The sequence below is a fragment of the Carcharodon carcharias genome, chromosome 7, assembly GCF_017639515.1.
Source record: "Carcharodon carcharias isolate sCarCar2 chromosome 7, sCarCar2.pri, whole genome shotgun sequence".
NCBI classification, from domain to species: domain Eukaryota; kingdom Metazoa; phylum Chordata; class Chondrichthyes; order Lamniformes; family Lamnidae; genus Carcharodon; species Carcharodon carcharias.
In genome coordinates, this window is record NC_054473.1 from 163,819,499 (window position 1) to 163,840,389 (window position 20,891).

Genomic DNA, 20,891 nt, shown 5'->3' on the forward strand with positions numbered 1-20,891 from the left:
CCTGGTCAGTTAAGCATGGAAGAGAGAATGCGGTTAACTAGGCTGTTCTAGGAAAGGACAGTTTGATCTAGCATCCCTTTATGTCACTCAAACATCTCAAACCACTTACAGAATCACAGAAATTACATTTGTCCCGTAGTCCGTGTTAAATATGAAAATAAGAAATAAGAGCAGGTAGAGACCACTTGGCCCTGCTCCGCTATTCATTATGATCATGCCTGATCTTCCAATTCAAGTCCACTTTCCTGCTCACACTCCATAGCCCATATTCCTTGATTCCCTGAGGGATCAAAATTCTATTGATCTCAGTATTGAATATATCAACGATGGAGCATCCACAACTCTCTGGGGTAGACAATTCCAAAAAGTGTTAATGCTAGCTCATCAACTGGAGCTAACTAGTCTTCCTTCCCAGGGTTCCCCATATTTTTATATTTAATCCCTTTTAGTTCACATTGAGCGAGTTACTAGGAAATCCAGTGACTTGTCAAGTAGCAAATGTCACAGGTATCTTGTGCACTGCAAAATGGATGGCAAATTAATTTGGTTTGCCAGTGTTGGAGGAATGTTGACTAGGATGCTGAGAAGCTCATTGCCCTCTCTCATATAGTGGTATGGAACCTGATGGTTTCAGTGCTTCAGATGAACCTAACAAAGGGGGTCTTTGAATTAATGTCCAACTTCATGAACCAATCGCACTATAATGTCTTGCATAGGAATGTTATAGACTGAATTACCAAGATGAAACGATGCAAACGCAGGGAATCTACAGTAAAACCATGAAATACTGGATATGTATTTCAGGTTCACCAGCATCCAAATGGGAAACAATACTTCAATGTTGCAGGCCGAGGACCATCGCCACCCTCCTCTCCCTGACGTCATCTAAACCACTATCAGTGAGATGAATGGCCTTTATGTGAAATCTATCCCCCTTTTCTCTCAGATGCTAACAGAGCCATTGCCTATTTCCAACATCCTTCCTTCTCACATCTAAGTTCCAGAATTCTCTTTTGAACTGAATGAATGAACTTATCACCTGGTTCATTTAAGAGCACCAGAAAGATGTAATGGATAACAGTGAATAGGATTTCAGAGTCCTAAGGAAATAGATCTTTTGTTAAGAAAGCCAATAACTGAAGAGTGAACAGGAACTAGACAAGGAGTGTGGCCTTCTGAGAGAGGATGGTAAGCTAAATACATCAGACATTACATAACTGTCAGCAGCTAAAGGTTAGAATGAAAGCATCATGCACTGAAACTCCTTCTGAACTAAAGACTGCCTACATAAAAAGACAACTAATGATTATAATTGTATAAAACAAACTTATACATGAACATTCTATGGAAAAATAAACTAAAAAGTAACTTAGATTCTATGAAACTAAAATGAAAAGTAATGATTTTCCCTAATGAGTGTTTTCGATATATACCTGTTCTGTACTCGTTTCTTCCGATGTCCGTGGCCTTTTTGAAGTAAGAGGGGACTCCATAATTCCTGGTAGTGATGGTCGCTTTGCAGTTGCTGAGTCCTGTTGTTCTTTGTCTCCTATAGATACTATAATCAAAGGGAGATTGTAAGTTGAAGCCTGAGTCATCCAATTTAATCATTATATAAGGTTTAGTCATTATATAAGTTGATTTATTTATACAAGTCACAATATAACACTGTCAAAAACAGCAAAGCACAAATGTGCATGTGTATTCCAGATTAGCTTCATATTAATTGAAGTGAATTATGAGACCTGTAATTTCACATATCCAAGATTATTTAATTCTTATTATAAATATATTTCTGAAGTATTCTCTTCCCTTCCATAGAACACTGGATTATTCAAAAATGTGAGTTAATGACCAGGCCTAAACCCAACCTCATTGATGATGATTCAGAGCGCAGTAACATAATAGTTTATAATTATAAAATAGCAATCAGTAAGGCTTTTGGAGTACAACTTCTGAGGGAAGGGGAGAAATTGGTTTGCTCCCGTTTCCAGACGCAGAGATTGTGACGCGTGATTATTCCATGTCTGGTCTTAAGGAAGTACACAGCACCTAAACGTTGTGTTGTTGGTTCTTCTAAATGGTCTCAGTGTGCAGCCCAATGTGATTTTTGCTGCATGCTCAACAGGGGGCCCAGCAGCGTGTGCGCCAGTGAGCCTAGACCTTTTAAAATCCCACATTTGTGACGAGAGCTTATGAAGCCAATGTCTGCCAGCTGTGAAAAATATAAGCACCATTTGAAGACATAAGATTTAGATATTCTCAAAAAAACTAGACATTTCATCATTAGATGTGCTGAAATCCTAAGTAATTTTAATCGTCAGACCCATTTCTTTCAAGCTAGGGTCAATTTCCTCAAAGTAGATGTAGCTTAACCCACTGAAATGGTATGCAATTGATAGGAAACAATGGAACATTCTGTGGAGTGTGCTGTGCCCAAACTCCATAAGCACAGCATTAACTGAAATTCAAGTTGATTTATTTATACAAGTCGCAATACAACACTGTCAAAAACAGCAAAGCACAAATGTGCACGTGTATTCCAGATTAGCTTCAAGTTAATTGAAGTGAATTATGAGACCTGTAATTTCACATATCCAAGATTATTTAATTCTTATTATAAATATATTTCTGAAGTATTCCCTTCCCTTCCATAGAACACTAGATTATTCAAAAATGTGAGTTAATGACCAGGCCTAAACCCAACCTCGTTGATGATGATTCAGAGAGCAGTAATATAATAGTTTATAATTATAAAATTGCAATCAGTAATACTTCTGGAGTGCAACTTCTGAGGGGAGGGGAGAAATTGGTTTGCTCCCGTTTCCAGATGCAGGGATTGTGACGCATGATTATTCCACGTCTGGTCTTATGGAAGTACACAGCACCTAAACGTTGTGTTGTTGGTTCTTCCAAATGGTCTCAGTGTGCAGCCCAAAGTGATATTTGCTGCATGCTCAACAGGGGGCCCAGCAGCCTGTGTGCCAGCTAGCCTACACCTCTTAAAGGCAGCCTGCCCATCTTAAATAGCTGCTGCGCTCATGCAACATGAGCTGCTGTAACTGTCTATGAAATGCTTGGCTGTAAGGAAAAGCACAACAAATGGAACAGGCAAGAGAGGGGGTTTCCAGGCTTTCTGATGCAGCACTTGGAAGTATTAGTGATAGAGGTGGAATGGAGGAACAACTTCTGCAGTTGGCCAGGAGACACCCAAGACACACCAAGAAGGGAATGGGAGCAGGAAGTCAGGGACATCAGTTCTCAGAGTTTGGCTCAAAGACTGTTTGCAGTGCCAGAAGGCTTTAATAACCTCACACAGGTCTTCAAGGTCAGTGAATGCATATCTGTACCTGATATCTCCTGCCTACCGCACCACCAGCATGTCATGCTGCTTAATATACCATATCCTCATCAACCCACTCATCAGCAATCAGGAGAAAGTCCAACGTTCTCATCTTCACAAAAATAGCAATGTTGCCGCCTCTCGCTTCCACATACCTCCAGCTATTCAGCTGCTGCAGGCACGTCACCCAAAAACATTGCAAAACATTCACTGACAATCTTCCCTCTCTCTTGTGAGAAAGGGAGGTCTACAACTGCGGGGAGCAGCAGAAAACTGAATGGATGATAGGCAAGCCTGCATCATCTGAGCCTTCCGGAGGAGATGGTGCTCTGAATTATGGAGTCACTTGTTACTTTTTCTTATTTGTTCATGAGATGTGGATATTGCTGGCAAGGCCAGCATTTGTTGCCCATTCCTAATTGTCCTTGAGAAATTGCATCTGGCATTGGCGAGAATGTTGGGTTATCTTACTGCCTCATGCCCCTTTTCAAATCCCACATCACTCTCAACCTACTATTCAAAGTGCACGAAGTGAAGATATAAATGGTATGGCCATGGATATCCTGCTGTGCACTCATCCTCATTTCGCTCACCCTAACCCTCCCTTTCTACACTTATGCTTTCAGATAGCCAAAAACTGCTGCCTGGCCACTCACTGCCTCCTCATTATGAAGGGCAAGCCCTACTGCAGACCTCTGATGAAGGGACACTTGATCTGACAATCGCAGCCACCAGCTCAGATACTGGCACTACACAAACCTGACGGCAGTATAGAGTCAGGATCAGTAGTGGGTGAATCATCAGGTATGAGTGGGCTACAATGTGGCTGGGGGAAAGGGTAATTTGTATGCCAACTCACTGTGGGGTGGAGGGGGTAGGGGTGTTAATGACATAGATGAGTACAGCTCATGGGAACTCAGATGAGCACTTTGATAGGTGGCTGTGGGAAAATGCTGATGGGTGTGCGCACCTAGATGCTTGATGTATTGTTCGGCCTGCTGGAGCCTCGTGCATTTGTCAAGGAGCATGGAGGAGTCCGACTCCAACCTGGCATAGGGCTTTGTACAGAGCTGGGAGTCTACTCTTTCCAGCATGAAAGTGGTGGCCAGCTCCATGAGAACACTTGCAAACTCACCCATGATCCAGTGTCTAGTGAATGATGTCTCGGCTTCCATTGCAGCATAGGCACAGTCCGTCCAACATCTCAGTGCTGCATGGGGAGCTCAGTTTGAGGTCATGTGTGCCATGCTTGTTGCATCCTGAGACTGTTGTCTGGCTGTGTATCACAGTACTCAAAGAGGCATGCAGGCTATCACAGTAGTCCAACAAGGCCCAGAGTTATTTGAGGTTGTCCTGCAAGGCCATCTGTGGTCTCTCCCAGTCACAGTCACAGCCTTCCACCACCCATGCCTCAGTCATTTGGGGTAGCGCTGCATCTTAGCACTAGGACAAAGGCAGCTGTAAGACAGGCACTAAGATAATGCATGGGTGTGAAAACTTTGTTTTTATATCTATTATTGGAGGTGCTGTAAGATGAAGTTGTTAAGGAATTTTTTTTGTTAGTGGCATTTCATTCAGCATGTTGACCAAGAGGGTTCTATGATGGTTTGTAGGGTTGAAAGGTGGGGAATTGTGGAGCAACTGTGATATGGGAATCACATTTCAGGGAAACAGGTGTCTGAGTATTTACTCACGGACAGCCTGTTCAGAGATAAGGGGTCCAGGATGCCTCCACGCTTCCTCCTCTTCCTGAGGTGACAAGGTCTGCGCCCTCATGATAAGGGTCATGGAGGTCACAGCCAACCACTATGAATTTAAGAGACGCACTCCAGTGGGCATTGTGGGCTTCCCTCACACAGCCCCGGCAGTGGAACCATTCCTTCAGCACGCCAATGCTTTGCTCTATGATGTTGCTGATTGATGCATAATTCTCATTTTGGGAATGCTATCCTCTTGTGGTTGGGTGGTGCCTGCACGGTGGACCAAAGATGATAGGTATATCTGACTGGTGCAGAATGAATATACCATAGATGTTGCCAGGGCAGCAGACATTCACCGAGAAAATTGTTGTGGCATGGTTGCAAAACAACTGGATGTTAGTAGAATGGTAGCCCTTGCAGTTAAGAAATATCTCCCTGCAAACGTGTGGCTCCTGGGGAACTGTGCCCCTGCTGTCGACTGCACCCTGCATCATTGGGAATCCCACCAGTCTAGAATATCCATGTGCTCTCTCTTCCTGCTTCTCTCTGGTCAGTGAGAAGACGATGATGTCCACTCTTTTTCCATATAGGGCCTCTGGAATCAATGGACAGTGAACTGTGAGATGTTGCTAATGCTTCCTGCTCTAGCCTGGAAGGATCCACTGGCTTAGAAATTGAGGATGACTGTGACCTTGACAGCCACTGACAGCTGCTTGCCCATTCTGTCTGCTTCTGGCATGTGCACGGCGCGCCAAAGCTAATGTCGTCAGTCAGCATGCGCTGCACGGGCCACATTGGAAGTTGTGGCTAACATTTTTTGAGTTTGGGACTTCCATGGCCCCAGCACCAGCAACGCAATGAAGTCAAAGCACCTTCAGTATAACTGTAGACTATTTGCTTGCACACTTTCTCTCTGTCTATGTAAACTGCTTTTCCCATTCACTAAACACTATGTATTGTTCAATTCCCAATTCCGAGCAGTTCTGCCTAAACAGACATTTGTTTATATATTGGTATTTAAATTAAATAGAGTTCATGATAGACCAGATAGTTTATGGTTAAGAATCACAAGACAAACCGCATGGTTATTTATTGTCCTTTGCTTTATGTTCTTCCCATTAATTTTGGACATTTTCAAATTCCCAAGCATGGAGAAGGCAGGAATTTTTAATTTGAAACATTAGGTAACACTGCAAATAATCAGGCCCAAAAGGGATATCCTTAAAGGAAACCCTGAAAGCAGGTGAAATGCACTCCTCTGTTAGGTTAATAGGTAGATGGCCCACTTGATCTGAAACTAACCTGCACAGATTATAACAGTGATAAAAACAAAAAAACTGCGGATGCTGGAAATCCAAAACAAAAACAGAATTACCTGGAAAAACTCAGCAGGTCTGGCAGCATCGGCGGAGAAGAAAAGAGTTGAAACGTCAACTCGAAACGTCAACTCTTTTCTTCTCCGCCGATGCTGCCAGACCTGCTGAGTTTTTCCAGGTAATTCTGTTTTTGTTTCAGATTATAACAGTCCTAGGTTTGACCCCTGGCTTGGGCTAAATTAGCTGCTCCCAGAGGAAATGAGAAGGGAAGAGCTACACTAAACATTATCTGAATGTTGGAGAAACAAAGTGAGCCAGGGATCCTACTCTTGACTGCTATCAATGGAAAGTGTCCTTTTACGAACATTGAGAGAAAAGAAGATCACACTTATGTTCCCCATGTTTAGACAAGATCAGTTAACTCAAGCAGATATGGGGATTTGAACCTGTTCCCTTTTGGTCTGTATACAGCAAGCAGTGTCTTTCCTAATGAGTTACCCAACAGGGGAGCTTCAGAAATTAATTTCTAACCTCTTGATATTTTGGTGCACCATTCTCTAAACTTTATAATAGAGATCAGTTGACCAAATCCTGCACAGTTCTTTGAATGTTTGAGTTTTGTGTATAAATTAGCTATAATTTTTCAGTCTATTGCTCAAGTTCATTGGGCTGAGCTCTACTATGCTTTTCTTCTAAAGAATGTAAAGAATATTTTATGTGCAATTTTAACTGATAACATTTAAATAATTGAGAAGGAAAATTATATTTTTAGTTAAATATGTAAAATTACAGAATGTATCCCCTGTGACCAAGTCTCTAATTCTTTTGAATATCAGCTTGTTGCCACATAAGCCAACTAATAGATTTGCCCCCAAGTTTTACTGAGAGGTAATTCCATGGAGATATGGTATTCAGAGAAGGCAATTTAAATTTTAATGTTACAAGAATGTTTTAGAAAACCAGTTTGCTAGTCTTAAAATGGGATTATTTGCTAACTTCAGCATTGATTCATTATATAATGAAAAAGGCTATGTCCTAGGGCTCATCTAACTCTTTCAGAGCTCGGACACAAGGGTTTCACTTGGTATCTGAAGGGAGGGAAAATGAGAAAGATAATTTTTCCCCAAGTGAAAGTGGTATTCTACTTGTACTTAAATAGGAGTCTTAATTCATTCTTTCACATAATTCCTTCATTAATTTTTGATATTTATCATTTTTGTTCACCTGTAGAGTATACTGCGGATTGATTAGGCTCTAGAAGTAAGCATAAATCTAACACCAAAACAAGAAATCATTTTGACAGTGGTGGAAGGAGTTATGTTTAAGGTAGAGGATGGGATACCAATCAAACGGGCTGCTTTATCTTGGATGGTGTTGAGTTTCTTGAGTGTTACTGAAGCTGCACTCATCCTGGCAAGTGGACAGTGTTTCATCACACTCCTGACTTGTGCCTAGTAGATGGTGGACAGACTTTGGGGAGTTAGGAGGTGATTTACTCACCTCAGAATTCCCAACCTCTGACCTGCTCTTGTAGCCATAGTATTTATATGGCTGGCAGTTCAGTTTCTGGTCAATCATAACCCCCAGAATGTTGATAATGAGAGATTCAGCAATGGTAATGCCTTTGAATGTCAAGGGGAGATGGCTAGATTCTCTCTTATTGGAGAAAGCAACTAAAATCACAATGAATTTATTTTCATCTACATTGCTGGACTAAAGTGTTTTGCATTTGACACATGTTCACCAATATTCTTTCCTCCTGAATGTGGTGTTGACTTCCTGTTGGGTTACAGTTCCATGAGTACTTCACTCAACTTCCAATTACTCAAATGTGGGTTTTGACAATGAGGGCTGGCAAGTTCTTAAACATGGCAGGCATCAAATCCATGCTGATCATGCTTCCACGCAAAGTTCACAGAGATACTTGCACCAGGGGCCCCTGGATAGTAATGCAGAGAGAAAGCCCTTAATGACTTTATGCTCGGAAGTCAATTGTAGTAGCAGATCCAAAATCCTGGATGAGATCAAATACCTCAGCAAAGACTGGAGATTGAAGTGGGGACATTGATAGCTTCTATTGTGCAACTATTCACCAGATAAACTTATTGAACAATCTGGGGACAATATCTGACAATCTCAAAGGATGGTGTGTTGAGATGAAAATTTCTAATAAAGTAATTGCAATCCTTATTTTTTTCCTCAGGCGCAATCACTGCAAATCAAATCTTACACAAGGGAAGTCCTTAAAGACAACATAGGAATGTTGTTTCAGAGAAAGAACAAGTTTGTATGGTGTGTACAATATGTTAAAATTATAGCTGAATTACTGTTCTCCAAGGATAATATTGGAACAAAAAGAAACTGGAGTTCCTCTAATGTATTAAAATGATCTTATTTAATAATTACAAATTAAAATTCTGTCCAAAAATACGGCTATCTCAGAGTAAAAGATATACAGTAGCTCTCACTGTGACACACTGTGAATAACCATGACTATCGACATAAAACAATTTATTTATGACTCGGTAACATAGAGCCCATGAAAAACATGAACAAGCTCCCTTATATAAACATATTTTTGAATGGTTTCCAATGGTAGTATTATGACGGGCAAATGTAGTTGACTGAGAGTATTCTTAGAAATGCAGTATGTATATAGACCATATGCAAAATTCCACCATCTGCAGTGTTTTGCTTTTTACATCATATGCAAGTTTATGTTTCACTGAGTAGAACATATGGATGAGTTTAGTTAATACAATTTAGGTCTGAAGGTTGTCTTTCACATTTATTGTTAAAACTTTTAATGTTTTTGACAGGGCCATTAAACTAACATTCCTCACACGAAAAGCCTAGATTCAATTGCTGGTGATCTCATTCTAGTTACCAGGCTGCAAAAACCAATAAAAACTTTCATGATCAAATGGCAAAAATTGAGCTCAGAACTGAATGTTTGAAGCCTCTGTTTTAACTCTTTAGTGCTTATCATTCAAAACAGAAATAACAATTTCAGCAGCAAAACCAACAAGTCTATTTTGAAAGAATGTCAACACCTGATGAATTAGAAGGTCATTTATTAAGTTTAGTTAATAATTAGTAAGCATTTGAAAATGGAAGTTTTGCTGTTCATTGGTACCTGTAGTCACATATGTAGCAATCCAAAGTATGCTTACTTCTTTTAAGGAAATCTAACGAAAGAAATTTATTTTTAAACGGACTGGCTCAGATTATTCAGATAAGTTTAGGAAAACTCTCTTGAACTTTACTATATGGCCTATGGAATTCGGCTAGGGACAAAAATCAGGATTTAAACATTTCTCGCTACATATATTTACAAGAAAAAGTAATTTGCAATATTTTGATATGGATTCTATATTAAATCTCAACCGACAGAGGAGTTAGATCAACATTCTCAGCAGCAGAATACATTAAGATTGGTTACAGGGAAAGTGAAGATAAAAATGGCAAATTGGTTTTAAAATCTTTTTCAGTTGAATCAAACTTAAGTTGATTCTCAGAAATGATTTAGATCCCAAGTCGCATGTTAATCTGCTTCTCTCCCTTCTGTTTCTTTGACCACTGTAGAGATTTATTGGGCAGCCTTACTCCTGCTGCTATATGGCCAGGTCAGCTGTACAGTAAAAGTCACACCAACTAACAGATTGCTTTGACCTTAGTACAGTATGTTTTATTGGCCCTTTTCACATCCAGTAGCCCCATAACGGGATAAAAATATTTACATCAGGAAATGACTTTTAAAACCAGATATTCTGCTTCTTAACTTATCCTTAGAAAAAAGGAAATTATCAAAATTATGAAACATTTGAATGCAGTTAATAGGTTACAAATCACTTACGGTAAATACAATGACTCTGGTTGAAGTTGTTATTTGTTGTGTTCTGAATGAATGAAGCACAGGCTGGTACATAATATGTTTGCTTCTACACCCCCCCCCCCCCCCACTAGACTAGATTTCACATATTAATTTCCATCACTGTTAATTGTCATCTACACAATTGGTCTATGCTGTTTCATACATTCACACAGGCATAATTCAGACTCAGCAACTCTGATGTTAAGTAAATATAAAATAATTAGAGATATATTATATGGTGATGTCTGTGGCATATGTTAATATATTCCTTTGTCCCAATTAGCAGATTATAAATGGCATCTTTAACACCCTGTCTTACAGCAACACAGCCCACACAATGCAAATGGAAAGAAGCTGGCAGTTGTCCAAGAGTGCCAAAGGCATCATCAACAAATTATGGGTCCAAAAAGCTCTGTTATGAGATAAGTGCGAGGGTGCAATGCAAACACAGCTGCTTTATATTGAGCAACAGGCACACTAGACCAGGCAGTGTATGGACTACTGAAAAACAAACCAAAAAAAAAAAATTCATTTAAGATGCTAAAAGCAATTTTGGTCTATTTTTACGTTACATTTACACATTATGTGTCTAACAATTTAGCTATAAAATGGGAGTGCACCGCACGTAAAGACAGCAGCACATAACAGTTATAGTTTAACACCTTTCTTATCTCCTTCTGGGCTGGCCAAAACAAAACCAGTAGTAAGATCAACAGCCCTCATAATAGCTTTGCAATCCTGTGACTGAGGCAGTTGAATTATTAGGAATAGGAATATTGAATTTACCACAAATATGCAAGACTCTTCAATGATGTAGAACTGTCAAATCAATCAGTTTTGTATGAAGCTATGGCTTCAGAATCGGTTAAATGGTCACTAAAGTGGTTTGATGTGTACTGCAAATGGCCACCAGTCTGGTCGGCTGGAGCCATATTCTGCAGAAAAAAAAACTTAAGACTGGAAAACATTAATTGAAGGGAAAAAAATACCTATTATAGTCATACGTTCAATGACAGGGTCTCATAAACATAGCACAGATCACATAACATAGCACCTGAACAATTGTTGAGGGTGTAATGAGCCAAGTGGCACGAGATGAAAAATGTAACAGAGATACAATGGTTAATTTGGCAGTTAAAAAAGTGAATATGAAAAAGAATATTTTCTAACTTACTTAATAATTTAACTGCTGTCAGGAAACTGCAGGGTATGTAGATAGGCTAGTCAGAATACTCAATGCTTCTCACTTAAACACAAATTTTGCTTTAGTTTGTTATATGTGCTGTGCCTTTTATTTCAACAATTAATTTTGTAAACTGGAAAAAAGTGAGAAATCCATCATATATGGTCAGGGGACCTCACAGACATACTAACTATGGATAAATGTGAAACATTCCAATGGCTACAATATCCAGGTATATGATAAACATGTACGAGCATCAATCACTATGTAGATTCAGATACTTAAATGGTAATTGTAGCCACGCATTTCTCAGTCAATCCAGTTAAAGGCTGAATTTACTTATTTGCTGCTAGTCCTGCCCTTTTACCAGAAGCCAGTTTCAGATGAAGGTTCAATTTATCAAAACCATTAATTGGCAACCAGTACAGGAGATGGCTCCAAGTCAGGTGATCTGGAGGTTTTGGATATGGTTTTCATTCTATCCTGAAGAACATATTAAACATGAAATAGAAAGGGCCTAATAATGCAAAAAGTAGATTGTCTTTCCTATTCACAACAAGTTTAACACTTCAAAACAATGTCAAAATAACCATCACTGCTTTTGCTTTAATCTGCAGGAGCATCTGTAGATGAAGAGTGAATACAGCAATTCATTCCCAATCAAGTCTTAAAGATTCTTTGAACTTCTTGCCTGGCCAGAGAATTATTCTTTTTCCTAAAAATACACAACTGGTGACACAATCACTTGCTGATTCCACAGATGGCATTTTCTGTACCACAATTTCTCCATCATGGCCCAGCTTGCAATTTCACTTTTACTATTAGTGGATGGCAATGCTGGGGTTGCCAAGTCTGGATGGCAACAATCCTGGAACATGTGCCATCTGATCACCTAACACTTACAAATATTACTGCACTTATGTTATGAAGGTTAGGCCCTCACTAGTTAAGTGTCCTTGCTCATGGTTTTGTGCCAGGGAAGATACAAGGGGAAGAGGAAACACCAGTGGGGAAGAGTAAAGGACTAGATTCCAAGGGAAAGGATAGGAAGAGAGGAGAAAGAAGGGAAACCAAGTATAGAGAAGAGGTGAAACCAATACATGGGGGAGGGATTCACAAGGGAAAAATTAGAGGTGAGTGGAACTTCGGTTCTACCAGTAACTAACTGCAACTCACTCTAACTGTTCCAACTATTGTTACTAATAATATTGGTAACACTCACATCTCCTCTCATTATCAACAGGAATACAGGAACCTAATTGTTATATAAAATAATGGAAGGGCTGTATCAATAGCTTGTTTCAGTTATACAGATTGGGGAGGACCATTAGTCGTGTACTTAAAGTACACAACAGCAGGAATAGGCTTAATGTTAGGTGGTTCCTCTTTTCAAGAATGTGATGAACTGTGCATATAGTCGTCAACTTGTGTAATGAGAGAGAGCTGGGCCAGTTTTTAGTTAGAGCAGAGATCGCACCTTATAAAAAGTTAGTGATTTAACAATTAATTTAAGAATGGCCCATTTGAACTCCTTGGACAGCTTTTCATTGCCTGATTGTGTCAGGATTTACTATACATTGTCCCCTTTTCTGGCCTTGGTTTTCTTTCTCTCCCAGGGGATTATATGCAGCTGGGGGATACAAAGTGCTTCGGCATGATGCTCCAGGCATCAGGAATGTGGATCAAGGCTTGACAGACCAGTTGGTCTTTTCCTGCTCAGCATTTTTGCATGTTCATAACTTACTTGAAAAAGAATATTTATATGGATCATCTGTTGGGAGTTAGGTTGGGTTGGGGTAGTTAGTGGGAGGTGGGCCAAGCCAAAGCTGCAAGTAATATCCATGCTAGGCCAGACCAAGGCAACAAAGTGGCAGGTAGGCTTGGTCGCCCAATATTTTGTATAAGTTTTCTAAGGGCAGAAATCCCCTGCCCCACCACCCCACAACCATCGGGGGTGGGGGGGGGGGAAGAATGGGAGCAAACCCGATCCGCGCCACCATTTTACGTGGGCGGGCCAATTAAGGCCCACCCAGCGTGACACACGCCTCAGGGGGATTAGTTTAAGTTCTGAAAAATTTAATAAAGGGAAAAAAAAATTTTAAGGACATGTCCCCTCATGTGAAACTGTCACTTGAACTGGAACATGTCCATTAATTTTTTCAAAATGTTTTATTTAATTAATAAACCCTTCATGAAACCTCAACCCAGCCATGGATGAGGTTTCATGAAAAATACGAAGGCTGCCTGGGCTCTTCGCCTGCCTGCCAACCTTAAGGTTGGATGGGCAGCATTCTTAACAACTTTAATTACTTTCTGAATGGCCTTAATAGGCCTTTGACAGCTTGGCGGGTGCACAGCTGATGCGGCTGCGTGCCTGCCGAACTGACAATCCAAATGATGCGCGATGACATAGGGACACATGCCCCTATCATCAGTTTATGCGTCGGCGAGCGGGTTCCGCCCCCACTAGCTGACCCGAAAATTCTGCCCTAAGAGTCCCTTCATATATGTCTGATTTGTAAAATTGGCTCCACAAAGTATTCATTAGGACACATGTTCTTAGCACTCCATAGTGTTTACATTTATACCATTTACATGTTAACTAAATGTTAGAGAAGAACAAAACAAGAATTATTATTGGTGCATTGTTTTCTGTGGCACCTACTTTCAAATTCATGTTGAATGAAACTAGGGAAAGAGGCTGGGATCACCTCCATTTATACTGACAGCTTTAGACACAATTGAAAAAGCAGACTAATTTTTATGTGCGCAAGAGGAAAGTATATGCAGCAATAAGAACTGAAAAATTGTAATTACAACTTCACGAATAGCTGGAGCAGTGAAAACATTAAACCTCTGAACAAAGTCTTAATTTTAGAAATACACCTGAATTTGGATAATTTTCAAGAAAGGTTAATTGATAAAAACTGGACTAACAGCGCTTCAGATGGTTGCTTGTCTGGCCCACACCAATTTAAGCTTTGAAAGGTTTTAGAACTGGAATTGCCTGGAAATTGAATGGTTACATCAGCTTTTTCTATTATAATTTCCTATGCCCACACTTAGAATGGAAAACATCATCCCAATTGCACAAACTAGCCACTGCGTTCTCGCAATTTTCTGAATCCATTCTTAATTTTTTTCTCCATCTGCTGATTTTTTTCCTCTGTGACTGAAATTTCTACTGTCCAAAATAAGAGTTTAATTAAAATACTAAATTCAAACACTTACATATTTCACAGTCACTTTATCCACAGAATTGTCTTTTGTTTCTGTTAGGACCTCCACTAAGTGTCCCCCATAAGTATAGGCATAGAGTTGATATTTTTGCCCAGAGTTGTGGTGATGTAAATTGAACTTGGATTGTGCAAGCTGAGCTTATGCAGTGTATCTATTCAGTTAATCATACAGAGGAGTATTTTTCTTTGGTTTCTGGCAGTTCCAGCTCAAATGTTTCTCAAAATTATTTAAAGAGAAGCTAGATGACATTACTGGAATAAAATTCAGAGATCCATTTTAAAAATAAGCTGTCCCTGTCTGTGTGCATGAGAAGAAGAAAGAAATGTGACAGTGATTGGGAGACGGGAAGACATTGGGGTCAGAGGTAGAGAAGTGAAAGGGAGAAAAGACATACCTTTCTTCATGTAAGGAATAGTTGAATTTTCAAATCAGCTAATTGCCACACCTGTGTTTCGGTTGACATTTGGAAAAGACCAATAAATTTGGCTTACACTTATGAGACAAAGATCCCAGTTTCAAATGGTTATGAGGCGGTGAGAGATAGGGACAGAAAGACACAAATGCACAAGAAAATCTGTCTCTTTCCTCCTTCTAATGTGATTTCTTATTAAAGAAAGTTCTATTTTCCTAGTAAATAAAAGCCAGATGGTTACAAAGGGGGCAATGAAAACTGACTGAGGATTCGAAAGCCTCTGACTTCCTATCACTTGTCCTTACAGGAAAATTGAAGAGGAGTGGATGAAGAGTGATGTCAGGTGACAGGGAAACAAGAAGTGGTGAGAATAAATTGGGTCTACAGGTAGTTCAAAAGGGAAGGCATTAAGGTAATGATGGGAGTGCTGGGGGGGTGGTTGGAAGGGGAATGGACAGTGGAAAGGCAAGAGAGTAGAGAAAACAATGGAATGTGGGGGAAGCTCAAATGTTTAGAGGAATGAATGGGATAAAAGCTGCTGGCCATTATATTTTTCCCACAAACCACACCACAAGTACTGCTTGCAGGCTTTGACCTTTCCTTTGTCCACTACATCATGTCAGATCATCCATCACCTCCCATCCAAAATGAAACACAAAAAAAAATTTGACAGAAACATGAGAGAGGACAGAACAAGCAACAATGTGACAAAACTAGATTTCCCGACTTACCATATATAGATTGACAAGCATATATTAACAAATCTTGCATCTGCATGCACTTCCAGTCAACCTTTCCCATTATAAATTCCTTTGTTCACATTTACAATGGAAACTGCCTACGTAAACTTGTCAGTGTAATTACACCTATCCAGTGAACTGCCACCACTGGTAGGAGAATTAATTGCAGCATGATGCATTTACATTGGCAGTTTCCATTATAAATATAATGGAAACGTTGGAACATAATGGAAATACAAAAATAAAGATTGAATTTATGACTTGAAAATGGTGACTGAATTACACTGGCATACCTTGGTTCAATTATCCTTAGCCTGTAACTCTGCTACACCTGCAGATTACATTAGGTCTCACTCCCTGTGTGCAATGCTATACGTGATTGACTAGTATATTACATGTACATCTCTCACATGGTGTTGGTCATGATGAGTCACAGGACATGGCACTACTAAACAGTAGGGGTGTTAACAGCAGAGTATGATGAGGAAAACGTGACAGGGGCAGTGTTATTGTAAGTAATTGCCACTGACAGGAAATGCATACTATACGACTCTTAATACAATAAACATTAACGTATTTTTACAAGCCTGCGGGATAGCCAAAATATTACTGACTGCATGTGAATAATTCTGGTGAAGATTCAAGGTGATCTAATTGCATATGGCGTGTTGCTCTGGTCGGTATGAAATTGAAACTGGGCAGAATGCTGAAGTAGTAATTGACTAGAGTTCAGGAATAGATCACATAAGAAAACTAACTATTTTTTGCCAATTTCATGTTTCTGTTTGTTTCAATCAGAGTACAGCTGGCAGGCATGAAATCTATAAGCTTAGAAATCAAAACTACTTACAATTTAAGTTCAATTACTGAGAAAATACTCACATCATGATGGAACTAACTTTAAACTGAAACAATACATTCTCCTTCATCAGTAATCTTTGAAAACAATTAATTGATCAGTGTGTGTTAAATGTAGCCTTCAAACTATTAAAATAAACCTTAAAAAATACCAAACCAAAAGCAACAACTTAAATCTCTGGAAGAGCGATCAAGCCATCACATTTTCAGAGCCTCAAAGGGGACACTGGCTTATATATAACCTCTCTACATGGGTAACCTGACCACTGCCCACACCTGGGTTAGGCCACGAGAAGCCCATTATTCTAAAATGACAGAACAACTGAAATGGCATTTTCTGTTCTCTGAAAACCCACTTTTGCTTAATGATAATTATCCATTTTCACCTAATAAAAATAATGTATGACATCTGGAAATTTCAACTGATGGAGTGAGCCCAAATTGAACATGTGTTGAGACAGTCATACATCAGAAGCCTCCGAATTTTATTCTGCCAGGAAAATAAATGTCATCTAAATACTACTGTATATACTGGATGTACTTCAGACTCAGAATCCACAAACACAATGCAAGCCTTTCACTCATATCCTTTCAAATTTCTCTTTTTTTTGGTTCCTATTGTCATTTCTGTGAATAAATAATAAATGAGAGCAGAGGCCTGAGTACCAGATGTGGCTGGACTAGGTCAAACAGGACAACAGTTATTGCAGAAATTTAGTGTCAAGGAAACATATGCTGCTGGAATGCAGTTCAGAGTAAAACTGTCCATCTCCACTAAACTGCTACAGATTCTTCCAGTCCTTAGCTGAAGAGCAGACTCAGAGATACTGTGCTTAAATTTAAGCTTATACTTCAATTTGCCCCATCCATGCAGTGTTGTCAGTTAAGGTGGTCACTTCACATCCCTCATGGGGGCATTTTTTAAGTCCTGATTTTGGCCAATTTTCCAAACCCCTGGCCAAGGATACATATGTGTTTCTTGTAGTGGATTATAGGCATGCGTGTCTGCCTTTAAACTAATGTGTATCTCTTACCACCTGACACAGCAAGGTCAGCACTGAAGTTGTGGAAGAGTTTACAATCCTGCCTGCCTGCCAAACTGGAGGTTAATGGCAGCAATGGAAAAACCTTTAAGGCCAAGAGACTATACCATTTTTCCCCATTGGCTTACCAAATCTATATTTCAAACTACTAAATCAAATTAACGGATTGTTTTTTAAAGGGGTGTTTAACAATTGCTGTTCAGCACTTTTAATTTACCCTTTGGAACACTGTGATGTCATTGCTTTCTTGTGCAGCTTTAAAATAACAGCACAAATAGGTGCTTCTGACTGTTAACTTTCACGACCAAATGAAGATCTGTTAGCAAAAATCTCAAAAAATAGGGCTAAGCATAAAGTCTGCCAGAAAGCTTGGCCAAATGTAAATTAATTTTGAATGAGCTATGCTGGTAAATATATTTCTTTTCGCATGTACATACATATACCTCTGGGCAGATAATTTAACTCCTGCAAGTGGTATTAGGGAGAGTACATTCTTAAGACTTCTGAATGAGGCTGGCTACTCAGTTTTCCTGCTTTGTAATTAACCCCCAAAGGGATTACCAGCTACTTTGTATTAAGTCTTTGACTAAAGCTTGCAGACTTGTGGAGGTGAGGGATGTACATTCTTCCTGCATCTTCCAACAATCACACCAAATCAAGTGCTCCTACTTAAAATACTCAATGGGTCAGTGGATTGGCTATCGCACCCTTCACATTGTGCCTGAAATAGATCTCATTCATCTGTTTTATTGCTTGGGCAGCAAGGATTGAAGCTGACACTTCAGAAAGTCATTCTGTCGCCAGTGCCTAGATCACAAAGAGTTAAATTTAGGCTGATTAAATGACATTGCTTTTGCTAGTAGAGGGAGGTTAGAAAGCCAGGTTAACCACATCTGACCTCTTGCACAGCTCCAGACATTAAAGTGTCAGTCTCAATCAAACATCAGGCGTCAAAAATGATTACATTGCAGGCCCGACATTACCCACACGTACAACAATCTGCTGTGCACCATACTTTATACCAAAGCCACAAAGGAAATCTACCCAGAACACTACACCACAGCAGAGTGCGTGTGTGTGTGTGTGTGTGTGTGTGTGTGTGTGTGCGCGCGTGCGCGTGTGCATGTGTGTGTTTGTGTGGCGTGTGCGTGTGCGCGCTCGCACTGGGGGAGGTGGGCATTTTCCTTTCTTTGGCATCTACATCAGTCAGCTAAAGTACTTTTGACAGGCACATCACATAAACTTCCATCTCCCAGTGAAAAAAAATCTAAGAGCCAATTAGGTAATTATTAATTCATGCCATTTTCCGTAAGTCCCGTGTTTTCAGCATCGTGTGTCTATAATACAATACCATAAACTAATAAACTTTTGCGGCTATAAATTTGCCTGTCTTTCTCCCACTTATTAATAATAAAAATTCACAGCCGTGGAACACTTTAACCTTTTAATCACTGGCTGCTGTTATCAGTTTGGGGATGCCAGATTTAATCCATTTGTTTATGGCTCTCAGCAATGATTTTTATTTAATGATAGTTCAAGTTATTTTCAGTAATGGCAAAAAGAAATGATGCACTCAGTTGGCAAGAAACACAGCTTGGGCGATGACAAAGAAAAATTACCACAAAACTAAAATTGGGTGGGTCTGTCTTGTATTGGCTCTCACCTTACACCTCCACAGCATCAGTTTAATGACTAGCAATGGTTAGTGACTGACCACAGGGCATGATTTTTGCCAGCTCCATGCTAGGTGACATCTTTGTTTGAAGAACAGGGAGGAAAAAGACCACTGGCATCTTTAGTTCCTCCTGTTCAAACAAATTCTGCACAGAACTCCGAGGTTACCTGCATAAAACTGGTTTCATTAATACAGTGTAGCTGCCTAAACCACTTAAATGTCCTACTGTTTAATTGGTTACTTTTGTGGATTAAGTTCTTATGTACAGAGTATTCTAAATGAAGCTGGTTAACGTGATCAGATGTTATATGATGCAGTTGCTTGGGTGACTGCTGTTATGCAGGTAAAACCATTCCAACATTTTAGTTCAGGAAATGGGAAAATTGAAAGCTGTAAGGGATATGACCAAACACAATTTTTAAAAAGAAAGTTATTGTACAACTATTCTGATGGTCTGGGGTGAAATAAAATGAACAAAGAAACCCCGAGAATAACCTGGCCTGTTGCTTGAGATCTGCAGAAATTTTTTTTTAAGTTCTACCAAAGGATGTAAGCGTCACTGGCAAGGCCAGTATTTGTTGGCCATCTTAATTGCCCTTGAGAAGGTGGCGGTGAGCTGCCTTCTTGAACTGCTGCAATCCATATGAGGTTGATAGCACCCACAGTCCTGTTAGGGAGGGATTTCCAGGATTTTGATCCAGTGACAGAGTAGGAACATTGATATTGTTCCAAGTCAGGATGATGGGTGACTTGGAGAGGAATTTGAAGGTGGTGTTCCCATGTATCTGCTGCCCTTGTCCTTCTAAGTGGTCGAGTCATGGGTTTGGAAGGTGTTGCCAAAGGAGCCTTGGTGAGTTGCTGCAGTGCCTCTTGTAGATAGTACACACTGCTGCCACTGTGCGTTGGTGGGGGAGGGAATGAATGTTTAAGTTGGTGGATGGAATGCCAATCAAATTGGCTGCTTTGTCCTGGATGATGTTGAGTTTCTTGAGGGTCATTAGAGCCACACTCATCTTGGCAAGCGGAGGGTATTCCATCACAATCCATACTTGTGCCTTGTAGATGGTGGACAGGAGATAATTACGCACTTCAGAATTCCCAGCTTCTGACCTGTTTTTGCCTTGCAGCACTGTATTTATATGGCTAGTCCATTTCAGTTTCTGGTCAATGGTAACCCCCAAGATGTTGTCAATAGGGCATTCAGTGATGATAATGCCATTGAATATCAAAGGGAGATAGCTAGATTCTCTCTTGCTGGAGATGGTCATTGCCTGGCATTTGTTTGATACGAATGTTACTTGCCACTTATTAGTCCAAGCCTGAATATTGTTCAGATCTCGCTGCTTTTGGCACATACTGCTTCAGTATCTGAGGAGTTGCAAATGTACCGAATGTTGAGCAATCATTAGCGAACATTCCCACTTCTGACCTTATGATGGAGGGAAGGTCATTGATGAAGCAGCTGAAGATGATTGGATCTAGGTCTGTACTCTGAGGAACTCCTGCA

General features: G+C 39.9%; 1 protein-coding gene across 1 annotated transcript in view; it reads right to left on the reverse strand.

The window, feature by feature from the left end:
* zfhx3 (zinc finger homeobox 3) overlaps nt 1–20,891 on the reverse strand; it is a 452,533-nt gene that overhangs the window by 33,102 nt on the left and 398,540 nt on the right. Inside the window, exon 6 of the mRNA XM_041191401.1 lies at nt 1,434–1,558. Within this exon, the coding sequence (XP_041047335.1) occupies nt 1,434–1,558 (125 nt within the window). The remainder of the gene's footprint in view (nt 1–1,433; nt 1,559–20,891) is intronic.